The 15,206-nt window shown below is 33.1% G+C and overlaps 1 protein-coding gene and 1 long non-coding RNA gene across 2 annotated transcripts in view; one reads left to right on the top strand and one right to left on the bottom strand.

The window, feature by feature from the left end:
* The window catches only part of LOC115212860 (OTU domain-containing protein 5), a 41,295-nt gene extending 28,815 nt beyond the window's left edge, over positions 1-12,480 (top strand). The window contains exons 5-10 of the mRNA XM_029781647.2: positions 1,075-1,223; positions 2,063-2,125; positions 6,363-6,494; positions 8,343-8,655; positions 10,834-10,980; positions 11,479-12,480. Of these exons, the coding sequence (XP_029637507.1) occupies positions 1,075-1,223; positions 2,063-2,125; positions 6,363-6,494; positions 8,343-8,655; positions 10,834-10,980; positions 11,479-11,633 (959 nt within the window). The 3' untranslated portion in view covers positions 11,634-12,480. The remainder of the gene's footprint in view (positions 1-1,074; positions 1,224-2,062; positions 2,126-6,362; positions 6,495-8,342; positions 8,656-10,833; positions 10,981-11,478) is intronic.
* On the bottom strand, positions 3-15,182 carry LOC118763890. The gene is made up of 3 exons (XR_004999649.1): positions 14,957-15,182; positions 8,981-8,988; positions 3-13 (listed from the first exon to the last, which is right to left on the bottom strand). It is a non-coding gene; the product is annotated as an uncharacterized LOC118763890 (long non-coding RNA).
* Between the last annotated feature and the right edge of the window lie 24 nt (positions 15,183-15,206).

The raw sequence follows: 15,206 nt of genomic DNA, 5'->3' as shown, positions 1-15,206 counted from the left end.
ACACTGGGTACATCTTATGGAGTTTCTACAGATTGAGCAAGGCCACCTACCTGAGGGTGTGTGTGATGTGTTCGCCTTCCTACTTACTAGAACTTTGGTCTTTGCAGCATTGACTCACTTGTATCAATCTCATTGCTTAGCTCGTAACTTTTCGTCAGAATTGCTCATCTTTGCAGTGGTAAAAACAAATAAAAACACACTGAACACTTTGGGCAAACATGGTGACATCTACTGAAAGACGATCTCTGATTGGCTATTACACTTCAAAACCAACCATTCATTTGTTTCATTGGGCCAATGGATTAGCCTCAAAGTCCTTTTAGCTTGTATCACTTGGGCTGATCAATCAGCCTGCATGTCCCAAAAGGGTTAAATTAGTAGCTGAAAAGTTAATTTATGCTGCTCTTCCTCCTGTATAAGTTGTTAATAAATAAAAACAAAAAAAATTGTTGAAGATGTCGTAGTAAGTTGCCAGATGCAGCTGTGCTTCTCAATTTGAATTATTATGCTTTATTTTATGAACAGTGAGTTAATATTCCAACTTCCTTCAATGTCGAAGTTTTGTCACTCATTGATCACAATTATCAATAATAGTTAACTGCACAGTTTAATTCTTTTGTTACTATGTTTCTGTTGAAATACATTACCTTTGTTAAATAACTTTGTCATTGAGCTGGTGTTTAGAACATAAGTTTATATCAGATCCAGAGGTGGTCTTGGGCAGGATGGAATCAAATGGGTTAAAATATGTTCCACTTCCAAGACTTCAGCTGTTATATTTTATTTCAACTCATTTGATTTGATTTGAAAACATTTTTGTTTTGGTTTCTCTGATAATGTAAAAATGCTTGCTAATTTACATCATCCTGCTGTAGAAATAAATGTTACGTGTTTATTAATACAGCATTTACTCTTGTCCTTTTTTATGGTCATAAACCAGGTTATTTTTCAGTGTAACAACTTTTAATTTGTCTAATTTATTTTAATAAATTTTTAAGAGTATTTTCCATTCAAATGAAGAATTTTTGGCTATTTCCTGTACTGACTTTTCTTTCTTCACATATTGTTATTTAGATCCTATCAACACATTTCATTCTTCTTATAAAACGGACAATGAACCAATAAGAATAAGTTATCATAGAAATGTTCATTATAATTCAGTTGTGGACCCATATAAAGCTACCATAGGTGTAGGACTTGGATTACCTGGTCTTCAGCCTGGGGTAAGTATTCATTTTGATTTTCAGTGTTTTGCCTCTATTTACCAACTTTATCCTCACTTATTTTTTTACTCTATAAATTTCTTTTGTATTTATAGTAATATGTGTTTAAAGCATTAATTTTACTAAATTTATTTCTGCTAATAAAAATATTGTTATTAAACTATTTTAGTTTTGAACTTATTAATTTAGAGTATCTAAACTATTTAATCCTTTCTCCAAAGAAAGCGCCAGCCTGAAATGTTATAACTCGCATCTCCCCACAACTTTCAAGATTATTACTGAGAGTTGTAAACATTATTAGCTGATCTTTACCTTGGTAGACTGCAGTTAGCTTCCTTACAAAGCAAGTTTACTGTTGAGATATATAGTGAGAAATGTGCATTTCTGATTTTGGGATAACATAAATTTAAAACTTTTAATGCAGTTAAATAATATATTTACTATATGCAAATGAAAATGTTATAAGTGTTAAAACGGAAAAATTCTCATTTTTAAAAAATGATACAACTTTTTAATACCTCTATTATTTTAATGTTATTTATGTATTTGTTTTATTCTAGTTTTATCTCTTGTGATTAATTTTTCTCTGAATAGTGTTGGATAATCATATTTTCATGTAATACAATGAAGATTGAGTGTATTTTAAATTGCAACTAGGACTTTTAAGAAATTTGAAATGTTAGCAAAATTATTCTCCTAAGATAATTTATATTTTAGGTTTTAATAGTATTTATCTTTTGTTTTTAATATTGTAGAGTTATTTAGATAAATTACTGTCAAAGCAAAATTGGTTTTACTTATTTGTGTTATTTCACTTATTTTTTATTTCTATATTTCAGTTAGCTGAAAAGAATTTAATGCGAGATGCTGTAACACAATCAGAAGATTTTCATATTGAAAAAGTAAGTTGATATCGGCTTTTGGTATCATATATTGTATATCATGTAAAATTTTCTGTAATTTAATATTTGTATGTAAATAGAAACTTTATGCTGTGTACTCAACATAAACTTCATGTGCACAAAAAATGCATTCATGGGAGTAGTTAGCAGAAATGCCATTTCAACTATGCAGAAGCTTTTATTATTGAAGGTGATCCAATCAGCTGTGAAGGTTGTTATTACAAAGGCATAGGATCTTTTCGCTTTGACTGGCAGATTTTTAAAATAATTTCTTTGTAACTAAACACTTTTAAACTTCGTATACTGGTAGAATGTGTTACATAAAGCATCTTTTTCTCTTGACTTTCTTGAGAAAATTCTGTAGTTTGTAAGCTATTTGTTGTTTAATTTCTTGCATTTTGGTAATTTCAACCAATCAATGACGTCTATTGAGGTGAATACAATTTCTCTGGTTCTTTGTCAACAACAATTTCTGAGAAAAAGATGTTTTATGTAACACATTCTACCAGTATATGAAGTTTAAAAGTGTTTAGTTACAAAGAAATTATTTTAAAAATCTGCCGGTCAAAGCGAAAAGATCCAAAGCATATTATCTGAAGTAAAGATGAGGTCTTATAATTTCAAGAAACTGTTACATCTGTTGACAGCAAAGGCATTCTATCTCTGAGTGGAAGACAGAGTGTTTGATGCTATGTATAAAGTGCACTTTTGCGCAGTGCTGCATGGATGATATTTTATTGAATGTTGTTTATTAATGCTTGCATCCATTATATTCTTCCAAATCCATGAATTGCATTCTATCTTTCATCTTCTGGAAATCATAAATCTTCGTCATTTGTTTTATTGTTCTCTCCCTTCATAATGCATGAAATGATACATCTATTACACCAGGCAACAAATTACAACTTTTTTTTTTACAGCTACGTAAACTACTGATTCCTATCAAATTTCTGATCTTATATCTAAAATTTTCTATCATGTTCAGATTTTATGGAACCAAAAACCTCTATTTTTCATTCTTTCTCATGTGCTTCTATTACAGAAGTCGTCTTAACTACTTTTCCATGCCATGTTTTATGTTAGGTATACTTAAATAATTAGTGAACAGGAATGTCTTTCCTCCTTTTTCCAGTTTAAGACAGACAGTGGAATTCTGCTGGTGGAGTTGCCACCCCCTGCATCCGACCATCCATCCAAAGTGCATTAGTATTTTGTTGTTGCTGCCGAGAGGCAACTTCCTGTTCTTAAGTGAAACTTTGGTGTTTCCTCTACCTTTGTCATTTGCAGGATGATGAGCTCTCCTTCTGCAGGAACCAACAATAATCTCCCACCATATATAGGTTGAAATTACTTTGGTATCTGAGATCTGTTGGTGGATGTGCTCATGCCATGCTTGTCACTCACAGCTCCAAGGTTGGCTGGGAAGATAAGAATGTAAAAAATTTATTTTCTAAGACATTCTGCATCCCATGTTTTCATAAGATTTAAGCATGTTTTCTATGAGTTCACGGTGGTTTTCAGCTTTGTAGTTTTCAAGAAAAATTTTGACAACTTCAACAAAAGATGTTCATGCTCCTAGTTCATTCTCATTTAGATTAGATGGAAATGATGAGTTGTGGATCTGTGGTCCAGTGACAACTCCAGCTTGTAGCTTAGCATCTGTCAATATTTCTTTGAATGTATCCTTTAAATATTAGAAACAACTACCTTGATCATCCATACTCTTCACAAAATTTTTCATAAGGCCAAGTTTAATGTGAAGTGGTAGAATATCTACACGGACATGACAGAAGTAAATAGGCACCCTTATAATCATTAAAATTTATTTAAATCTGAAATTATACATCCAGATTATGTATTAATTGTTATAATGTGAACATTTAATATTTAGTAGACATGCCCTTTGAATTTTTCAATGCAAGGACCCTATTAGGCATACTACTCATCAGATGGCGAATATTCTCTTGCAGAATTTCTTGCCATGTTTCATGCAGTAATCTCAAAACATCTGGCTTTGAAGATGCTTTCTTGTTCTTTTTATGAAGTGTCCTGTCCATTATGTCCCTGGGGTGTTCAATAGGGTTCATAACTGGTGACTGGCTCGGCCATGAAAGCTTTTTAATGCCATTCTCATCCAACAAGTATTGGGTCATTTTAGCTGTGTGACAAGGAGCCCCATCTTCCATAAATAAAGAGTCTTTAATCATTTCACCACTGGAGAAGATTGGAAGGAGTCCTTTCTGCAATATGGACACATATTTATCTGAGTTTATGTTTCCCTCATACTACACCAGCTCCGATCAACCATTGCTCCAAATTGATCCCCAAATCATCACAGAGAATAGCTGCTATGTTTCATTGTTGGCTGCAATCTTTTCACATCAAATTCTTGATCACAGAGTCTCCAGACCCACACTCAACCACTGTCAGGAAATAGAGCAAATCTTGACTCATCAAAGAATATGTCAGTGTCCCAAAATGCTAGTGGCCTCTCCACCATCTCACTAGCCCAATCCTTTCTCCGCTTAATGTTGGCTGGTCGAAGAAGTGGCTTCCTTCTGGTTACTCTGCCATAGTAACCAAGTTTGTGGAGATACTTGACTGCTGTTCTGGGACTGATATCAACTTATTTTGCTATGTCAGAGGCCTTGCAACGAGGTTGTACTCTATACTTCTCTTAGCAAAGAGAAGAGTCCTGTCAGAGGGCCCTGGTTGATCTGGGTGGGGTGATGTGGACGCTTTTCCTTCTCTTGTGAATTGCACAATTACTCTATTAACTGTTGAAAGTTTTCTGCAATTTTATGCTATGTCCACCTTCAGAATGATCCATAATACACCCTCTTTGAAATTCAGACAGTTCCAAGGATTCTTTTGTACATAGCATGATTAAGCAGTCACATATGTTTTATGGGGTGTCTATTTACTTCTGCCATGTCTGTACTTTCCAAGGGTTAACAAGTGCTGGATATTTCACATTGTGTTTACCAACATGTTCAGTTCTAGATGGCCAATTATGTATTTTGTAGTAGCTCTTGTCATCTCTATTGTTCCATGGACACAAAAAGCATATATGCTTTGCGTAGCTCAACTATAACCCAAGAAATAATAACTTTAAGGCTGCCACAAATATTACATGTGGACCTTATACTTGATGAATCTTAGTAGTTCCATTGATTTATAACCCTAAGGTCAGTGGCATGTGCTATAGGCATTGAAAGTTTTTCATTGCCGTTGTATAGTAATACAGCTTTAAGGCTAGCTTTATTAAAGTCAATGAACAGCCTCCATTCTTTTGGATCATAGTGAAAGCCAATATGTTTCTGCCACAATATCAGGCTGCTGATATTGTGGCAGAAACAAATGTTTTCTTCCTAAGTAAAATGATGAAAATTGCTGATGGCAATGGTGGAAATGGGAAATTTAGGTGTTTAGCTGGAGAAAACCCTATTCTTGAAGTTTGGAACCAGGCAACTCTGCCTTTTCTTTTGGTAATTCCAAATCACCAAGTCATTTAACATCTGCTTGACTTAACAAATGTGGGGAAGTAGTTGCATCTGGAACATATATGCTATCTTTCCGTATTTCTATATCACTAGCAAAATCTTCAGAGGACTGCTGTCTTCAACAACCACTCTACTTCACTGTCATGTAGTGACTGACCGTTGCACTGTTATTATGCTCTTGACTCAGTGTTGCTAACTGAGGATATATTGATCAAAATCGTTAGAGTTTGTGTATGATTAGCAAATATAAATTGCTTTAACCTTGAAAAGCAAGTTTCATATTTCTGGCATTAAGCTGATTAAAACCAAACTTTGGACATGGTAGGGAATTTTACTAAGTGATTTGCATTTTACACAAAATCTAGATGTGATAGGAAATACCTAATTATAGATTTGAAATTAACATACCAAATTTAGCCAGGAACACCTATTTGTAACAAAAATCTCTGTAACAAAATCTTTGTTGCTTGTTGTTATCTCTTCAAATTGAATAGTTAATTTTTTTCTGTAGGGAAATATGCTTTAAAAATTGTTTTTAAGCTGTTAAATGTTTTGGAACAACTCTTTAGCTCTTTCAAAACAAAATAAAGAATATAAGTGAAACAAATTTTTTTTCTTCTAAATGAAAAAAAGAAGGAAAAAAGGAACAAATTGAAACTTGGGGGTAGAATGAGTTATGAATCAATGTAACAGTTAATAAAAAGAACCTGATATAATTTTTTTTCTTCTTTCAGGCTATGTTAGAAGATAAATTACGTGAAACTGACTGGGAATTGACTCAAGAAACAATTGAAGAGCAGGTGGCTCGAGAATCATATTTGCAGTGGCTTAGAGATAATGAAAAGAGAGCTAAAATTCAAGGCCCAGTAAGAACATCAGTGCTACAATGCTGTGATATTTTTAATATAATTTGTTATTTATTGACTATTTTTTTTCATTTTCTCTATAATTTAGCTGTGTCTCAGGTGACATTTACCATCATATACTTTTGTTACATAAGTTGGAGCAGAAGTAATTTTTTAAACTTTTTTCTTTCTGATATTTTTAGCATTATCTGAAAGTAGTTTTATTTTTGTTTCCTTCAAAATACTTTAAATTAGTCTTAGAAGATTTGCAAGAAATCCCACAGAAAATATGAGCTTTGTTTTATTGATAATACTTCAGTACATAGTCGTTTTAATGTTGTATTTCGTCTTATTAATTAATTATCACTTCTGACTTGAATGTAATTATGCTATTTTTGTTATTCAAACAGGATCAAATCTGCATAAAAGATTATGCTAAAATTCTTTACATACATGTAATGTATTATTTTTCTTGCTGTTTATTCTGGTGTAGTTTGTTTTGGCAGTTGGATTTACTTCATTCTTCTGATGCCTACATTTCAGTTGGCATTTAATTTCAATTCACAAAACTGGAATTTGCTAAATATTTTGTAATTTTGGAGTTGGTGCCTTGCTGTCCAGCAGTTTTTTTCTTTCTTTTAACTGTTTGTCTACAGTTGAAGGTTGCACTGAGGACAGATGGAAAAATACACATAGAACAGTTAAGATCAAACATGCAGTCAAGTACAGATGAAATGTTAACAGGATGCAATATTTCAAAGTGTCTTGGTAGTGCTGTAGTGTAGCAGTAAGAACTTTGTAAACCGAGTCAGTGACCTGATTTTAATTCCTACTTTAATTTAGTTATGTTATTAATATCCTTAAGAAAGACATGGATATTACAAATTTTTATTTCCTGTTGTGTTGCCTAAAATGCTGATTTCATGCTTATGTAAACAACCACTATCACAAAGTCCACTGGAATAAGCAGTTATTTGAAACTGTTAATGATGGTTGTATTTTCATAAACTATCATCATATTCAATATATATTTTGTGTACTATGATAATGTTTTGGTTTTATACATATGCACACACACATGCACCCATACGCACATGTGTGTACACACACACACATGCGCGTGCACACACATATGCTGTATGCTTAATTTCAGTGAATATATAATTTTTCATAATTGAAGTTTTTGCTCTGTAAAATGAGATTATTTTAGATTTTAGTTGGCAACATCTCTGACTAAAATATACTGCTATGGAAATGATAGATGAATTTTAAAAAATAATTTTCTGCTGTTGGATTTAGTTTTGAAGAAGATGAAGTGCTCAGTAATTACATAGTTTAAACAGTAGGCATCCACTATTAAAATATTCTTATTCTGGTTGTGATGATTATCAAATGTCACTTTTTGTCACATTTTTAGCTTTGGTGACAGTTTATTTTGATTTTTATAAAAATATATCCTATGGATTTAGTTTTTTAAAATTATCTTAAGTGATTTTGGAAAAACGTTGTTTAGTATATGTTAAAAAGAACTGGTTTTGAAGTAATGGGTGTCCTGTGTACAAACATGATACTGGTGGATGGCCAAATCAATTGAGCATTGTACAAATGAGCATGGGAAATTCGGTTATGTCCCTTTATATACTGAGTTTCAACCTCACCCGTGTCAACTTTTCTCTTTCATCCTTCCAAAGTAGTAGTTAAATGTTTGGGGTTAATTTGTCTATACTCATGAAGGCAATGTTCCCAGCATGATAACAATCTGTCTGAAATCAGTAAAACAATAGAATTATCTGTATTTTATAGACCACTGTTTAAAACATCTAAAGTTTTTATTTGGTTTGATGTTTAGTATTTATATTTTGTTATTAGGCTAGATCTGCAAGTGCAACATGTAGCTCCGCCAGTGAATATTCTCTAAATGGTCCAGAAACAGTTGCCTCTCCTGACTGTGGCCGTCTTGGACGTTCACCCCGTAATCGTAGTGCTTCAAACTCCACTCAAAGTAGTCCCAATGCTGAAGAAAGCTCCCATGAACAACAACAGTTAGCGCAACAACAAATGCAGCAGCAGCAACAACAGCAACAGCAGCAACAACAACAACAACAGCAGCAGCAACAACAACAACAGCAGCAGCAGCAACATTGTAGTCCGAATCGGCCTGTTGACTTAGCATTGCATTCAGGTATATTTTTTTATTATATATTTTACGGTTGGGTGATTATCCAATTCTTCAATTTTTGAAGTGATGCATAATTAATAGTTTCTTTTCATTCAAATATAAAGATCTTGTTTTTAAGAGACAAGGCATGGGTGTTGATGGATGTAGTTGTTGATAAAAGCAACAAAATAGTGTCAGTTCTTCTTTTAAAACTATCTTTTTAAAAATTTTTTTATCCTCAATGAAAATTCCTTTATTGGAGAAATTTATTACACAGTTGAAATAAAACTACACTGAACTCTAAACTTTAAAGTCTTTAAATTCATTGCAATGTAAGAATAACTTAAACGCATTTGACTGTTTTGTTTGTAAACAGAAAGTATTAACTACTGCCATTATAATTCTTTATGAGATTAAAAGGGTTCAGAATCATTTCATTCAAATCAAATGTTTTGCAACATTTTTCTTTTGTACTACAAATTTAGAACAAATCTTATACAATTAACTGATCAATTTTACATTGATTTGATATTGTTTTTTTTTTTAGAAGTTGCCCAAATAAGTAAAATTAACAGTATGATGTTTCTGCCATTTCTTGATTCTTGATCCAAATCGAAATCAAGTTCGATGACTGGCATCCGTGCTAGCGGGGTACAAAGAACACCATACAAGTGTGATTGCTGACAGAGCGGCTAACCAGCTTCCGTGCCAGTGGCACATAAAAGGCACCATTCGAGTGTGATCGTTACCAGCATCGTCTTACTGGCACTTGAGCCCCGTGTTAGTAGGGTGCTAAGAGCATCATCCGAGCATGATCATTGCCAGAGTGGCTAATTGGCTTCCGTGCCGGTGGCACGTAAAAGGCACCATTCGAGCGTGATCATTACCAGCATCGCCTTACTGGCACCTGTGCCGGTGGTATGTGAAAGCACCCACTACACTCTCGGAGTGGTTGGCGTTAGGAAGGGCATTCAGCTGTAGAAACTCTGCCAGATCAAGATTGGAGCCTGGTGCAGCCCTCAGTCAAATTGTCCAACCCATGCTAGCATGGAAAGCGGACTTTAAAAGATGATGATGATGATTATATACATCTTTAATCTTATGAGATATAAAGCAATCTCATTAGTAGTGCTGCCATGATAAAATGCATGAAGTACACTCCATAAAATGGTTGGCAAATGAACAGATACAGTGTAGGAGTCAAGAGGTCTTATCATTGACATGACATCACTCTGATGGTGTTGCCACCATATATGCACCCAGTACACTGTAAAGTGGTTGGTGTTAGTAAGGGTACACAGCTGTAGAAAAGTACCAAAAATGAAATGTATGAGCATAGTTTGGTCTTTTGACCTATTTTGACGTGCAGAAACTCCAAATCAGAACTGACTTACATTGTGATCACCTGTCTTTTCAAAGTCAATTTGGAAAGGGAATGTAAATGGTGAATTGATAGTGATTACATATTTCTTTCTCATCATGGATGAGGGAAAACTTACTGAGGTAATTTCTTCAGTGAAATAACTAAAAGAATAACCAGCGTTGCCTTACTGGCACTTGGGCCTGTGTTAGTAGGGTGCCAAGAACACCATCCGAGCGTGATCGTTGCCAGAGCAGCCAACTGGCTTCCATACCTGTGGCACGTAAAAGTGCACCATTCGAGCGTGATCCTTACTAACGTTGCTTCACTGGCATGTGTAAAAAGATTCGAGCGAGGCCATTGCCAGTACCACCTGACTGGCCCCCGTGCAGGTGGCATGTAAAAAGCACCCACTACACTCTCGGAGTGGTTGGCGTTAGGAAGGGCATCCAGCTGTAGAAACTCTGCCAGATCAAGACTGGAGCCTGGTGCAGCCATCTGGTTGCCAGCTCTGTCAAAATCGTCCATGCTAGCATGGAAAACGGACGTTAAATGATGATGATGATGAAGAATAACTGTTAATTTCATTTATTCTGTCTTTATTTTCTAGATTGTTTTTTTTGTTGTCATTTTGTGTTTGGTTTATACAACTGATAATTAGGTTGAAGCTATCCAAATGGTCTCTTGTCCTTTTGTTAGTATGTTGTGAATAAACAATTTGAACAAGGTTGTCTATAAATAGTAATAACAACGTAAAAATTTACTTGCTTTTTTTAAAACACCTTCAGCATTATTTAATTACAGATGATATTGTGATATTAATGTTTATTGGCTTCTTATAGGATGTCCTAAATCGCCTCAACTTGGCAGTGAACCTCTTCTTGGTGCTGCAGCTGGTGCAACTGCAAGTTGCACTTCTAGTGATATGGCTACAGGTGGTTTTGATGAAACTGCATCTTTAATGAATCACTTGCCACCAACTATGTTTGGTAAGTTTAAAAATGAATAAATTTAGTGAAATCTTTATTTTTTAATATAGATGTCATTAACTAGTTTAGATTATTTTTGCCCTTCTTTTAAATCTTCCATTATAGAAATAAAGTTTGCATATATTTCTTTTCACTCTTCACCTTGACATGTTTAAGAGTGACTGTTAACATCTTGTGTAATTTTCCTTATCTTAACTAATATAGATTAGAGCATAGCTTAACATATTAATGTAGCTATGAAGAAATAAATGTACTGTATAGATGCTACAAAATGACGACAGTCTGAATCTAGATTTGTTTTTCTATTTCAACCCATATAATGAAGATATTTCTGGAGATAGCTAAATGAAGATCTAATTTAAAGACTTAATTTATCTTATCTTTCAAAATATATTTTTATTGCTTTTACATTAAGCCATGGTTATAGTTTTATTTACACTGTAGCAAGACTGATTTATAAGTAGTGCCTTTCGTTATAGTGTTGTCTGTTCACTTCAGGTCTAACAGAATGGGAAGAAGATGACATCCTTGCACAAGTGATTGCTCAGTCCCAACAGGAATACTTTGATAGTTTAAAGAAAAATGCTGCTTCAACGTCAGTTTGTGATAATGCCAGTTTTAACATGGACCAATCAACACATCATTCAAGTTAACATAGGATTGCTTACTTGCATAGGCACAAAGGCAGAACCTATGTGTGCAAAATCTAGATACATCCAGTACTTTTTAAATGATGGAACTTAACATCAGTTTAGATAATTTAAAAAAATCTACAGTCTTTTCTATGATATAAGATTGTTGAAATTCCATAACATGTTCATTTATAATGAGCTATTTATCTATGCCTGTTTCTCTTTCTTTCCTAAATATATATAGATTTTCTCTGTGTGAATGTTTTCAAGTACTTGTCTTTCTTCTACAAGTATACCCTATGCTGCTTTAGCTCACCCCTCTAATTCATGTTCAAGACTGTTACAATTTGATTCTACTCTAATGGCATCTACAAGTGGATGAATATTATGTTTTTAATCCCAAAAGAAAAAAAAAAAACAAATGTGAGGGACTTAAAAGGTAAGGTAGACCCATTTATCAATTTCAGCACAGTTAACAAACTAATTCATGGAGTTTATACTTTGGAAGATATAACTTTACCTTTTTAGGTGTCATAGTTATTGATACTGCTTCTCTCTGTTTTTGGTGTTACACAATTAGAATCAATTGTCAGTTTTGGTTTATACTTCATATTATGGATAACTTCTGTAAAAATCAAACAAATCTTGGTGGCTTTAAGTTCAGCATTTCTCTGAACAGACCCCCCCCCCTTTTTTTTTATCAGTGAATAATTTCATTTATTTAAATCATGTGATAAATTAAAGTTGAACCTACAGTTCAAATAATGACCATTACATTAAAAAAAATACTTATAGTTTTATCTTTAAATAAAAGAAGATATTATATAAAAAAAAAATCTTAAAATTTCACCAATTTCAAAAAAAGGAGTATTTTTATGATCAGTTTGAAAAGAAAAAATAAATAAATAAAAAAAATATCGAAATGAAGAAGCAAGTTACTATACCATTTGTTCTGAAATCATTGATTCAATGTAACCGGAAAATGTTTTCATGGATAAAAGTGAAAGAATTGTGTCAGCAAAAATTATGTCTCAACTGACAAACTTTTCCAGAAAATAGTCAGTGAAACAGAATGGGTTATGTTCTGCCTTAACTCTGATGAAAGTTTAGTTGAAATATCATTTCTCTGGAAATTTGAGAAATGGTCATACTATTTCAACTTCATTTTCCTCCTTTGCCCATCTTCACCTTACTGACCAAACCAGAGCTGTTATGGCCTTTGTAACACCAAAACAGTATCTTGTTATGCTTTATATGATAACTTAAGCACATTGTATAAATAAATGATTGTGGCATCTCAAAAATTTTTTTAATACATCACTTTTCCACAATGTAGATCACTTGCTACATAGTAAATAAAATATAAAATAAAAAAAAGTCCTTTACATTTATACTTATTTTGAAAAATAAAAACACTGAGCTACCCCACTTCTTTTCACTATGCGCGTGCACACACACACATACACATTTATAGTCCTAGTTATCATTTGTGTTTTGAATGATTTATATTTAACTTCTACTTTATTGTGAAACCAATTCAGAATGGTGTCTGCTTTTCTCAAGGTTTATATATATATATATATATATTATATATATATATATGTATATATATGTATATATATATACACACTCACACACACACATAAATTCACAGCTTTTGAAAAAAAAATCTAATATAAAAAAAAAAAATTATGCTGGTTAGAAAACATGATCATGAAAAGAAAGATATTCAAAATGTGGCTTATCTAAAGGACTACAAAAATATTTGACTTGAATACATTTGAAGTTTCATATTAGTATTTAAAGCAATTTTTAAAAGTAAATCTGTAAATATTCCAAATTGGATTATTAGTGAATATAATAATATATATTATTTCCATCACTATTGAAGCTATTAAATGAAACTTTAACAGTGTATTTTATGTTTGTGGTTTACTTATTTACTTTCTTTTGAATGCGGTATTGATTTGGATTATATTAAATATTTTCCAAAGATTTTCATTGTATGATATTAGCTAATCAGGTGTAACTTACAATTTTATTTCCTTAAATATGCAAACCTTACTGTAAATTAATTGTTAGAAGTGTTGTTAACATGAGATAAACTTGAAATATTGTTTCATAAATTAAATGCCACAAGTTTGAATGATGACACACTGTTTATAGTGTACAGAAAGTGGAGTATCGGTGTAGCACATATGGAAATTGCCCATGCTTGATAACAAATATCTGTATTATAAGTTCTCAGTATTATCTATTAAGATAATCTTTCTTTTTAACAACAAACTGTTTGTCTTGTGAATACAAGCTGTTGTTTAGCAAAGAGTGGTGGTATTTGAGGCCATGGTCATCTCATCTTTTTCTCTCATGCTTTTATGGGTTGGACAGATCTACTTTTGTGTAGTATCATACTTTTTTCTGCAGGTTCTTTTCAACTTGGATTGTTTGGTACACTTCTTTCACCTGACTTTTATTCTTCATATAAATCACATATCCATATTAAGATTTCTGTTTTGCACATCTGATTCCTTTTAGATATCTCTACCCACTCTTTTGCTTTGTTGTTCATGCACATCACACATTCAAACTATACCAACATAGTTCTATCCAGCTTTTGCACTAGGTGCCTTTATTTCACACTTTATACACAACATAGAATCTACCATTCACTCAAATAGCTCTTTTCCCCACTCTGTCCACTATACTTTAGCAGCACCCACCTCTACTGCTAATTTTGTTACCTAGGTAACAAAAGCTGTCAACTATTTTGATATGAAATTTCGTTTCATGAGTGCTCTGACAGCTAACTTCTGGTTTATCTACTACATACAAACCCTTTTTTTAAAATCTTTTCATCCTATGTGAACCCCTGCACCTTTTATACACTTAATGGGATGCAGTATAAAATTACTTTGTATTCCTTATTTGCATATTGAAAACAGCCACTTCTTATTGGCAGATTTCTGTATTCTTTTATGCTTATTCAAGACCTGGCTTCCATGTTTCAAGCTATGAGAAATGGGTCTTTGACATGTTCTTACAGAAACCTAATCTTGAAATTTTATGTAGTCCAGACTAGCTGTCTACGAAACTCCTAGCTGAACTCATTTTTAAAAGCACCCATGTAAATGACTCAAGCCATTCATATACTCACTTCTCTTTGCTACCAGACTGCGGTATTCTGGTGACCTGTAGAAAGTCTTTGACAGGTATTTTGTGGCTTACTCTTAGTGAGACTTAAAACAAGAAGTTTCAAGCTTAAAAGAGGGCATGGATAATATTCTGTCTTGGTTCAATGCCTAAAGCACATCTAAGCTAATTCTCTTCCTAATTAATTGTGCCACTTCCATAACTGCCTCTAGAGCTCTTGTCTTTGTATCGGTGGATAGTGCTGCTACATCAGTCATTGAGGATAACCACCTTCTGACTGGAAAACATTCCATTGCTTTATTCCCCGGTAATTGAAATGACTATTAAAAGAAAATGTTTATGTGAAATGGCTTTGCAAAAAGTTTCACTCAGTAATATAGTCTCTTTCGAGAGATGTAATTGGAGTAAAATAATATAAAGACAATCTGATATATTAATTATGCA

The sequence above is a fragment of the Octopus sinensis genome, linkage group LG6 (assembly GCF_006345805.1).
Source record: "Octopus sinensis linkage group LG6, ASM634580v1, whole genome shotgun sequence".
In the NCBI taxonomy this organism is placed as follows: Eukaryota; Metazoa; Mollusca; class Cephalopoda; order Octopoda; family Octopodidae; genus Octopus; species Octopus sinensis.
The sequence above is the reverse complement of the archived record's forward strand: the minus strand, read 5'-3'. Positions and strand labels throughout refer to the sequence as shown.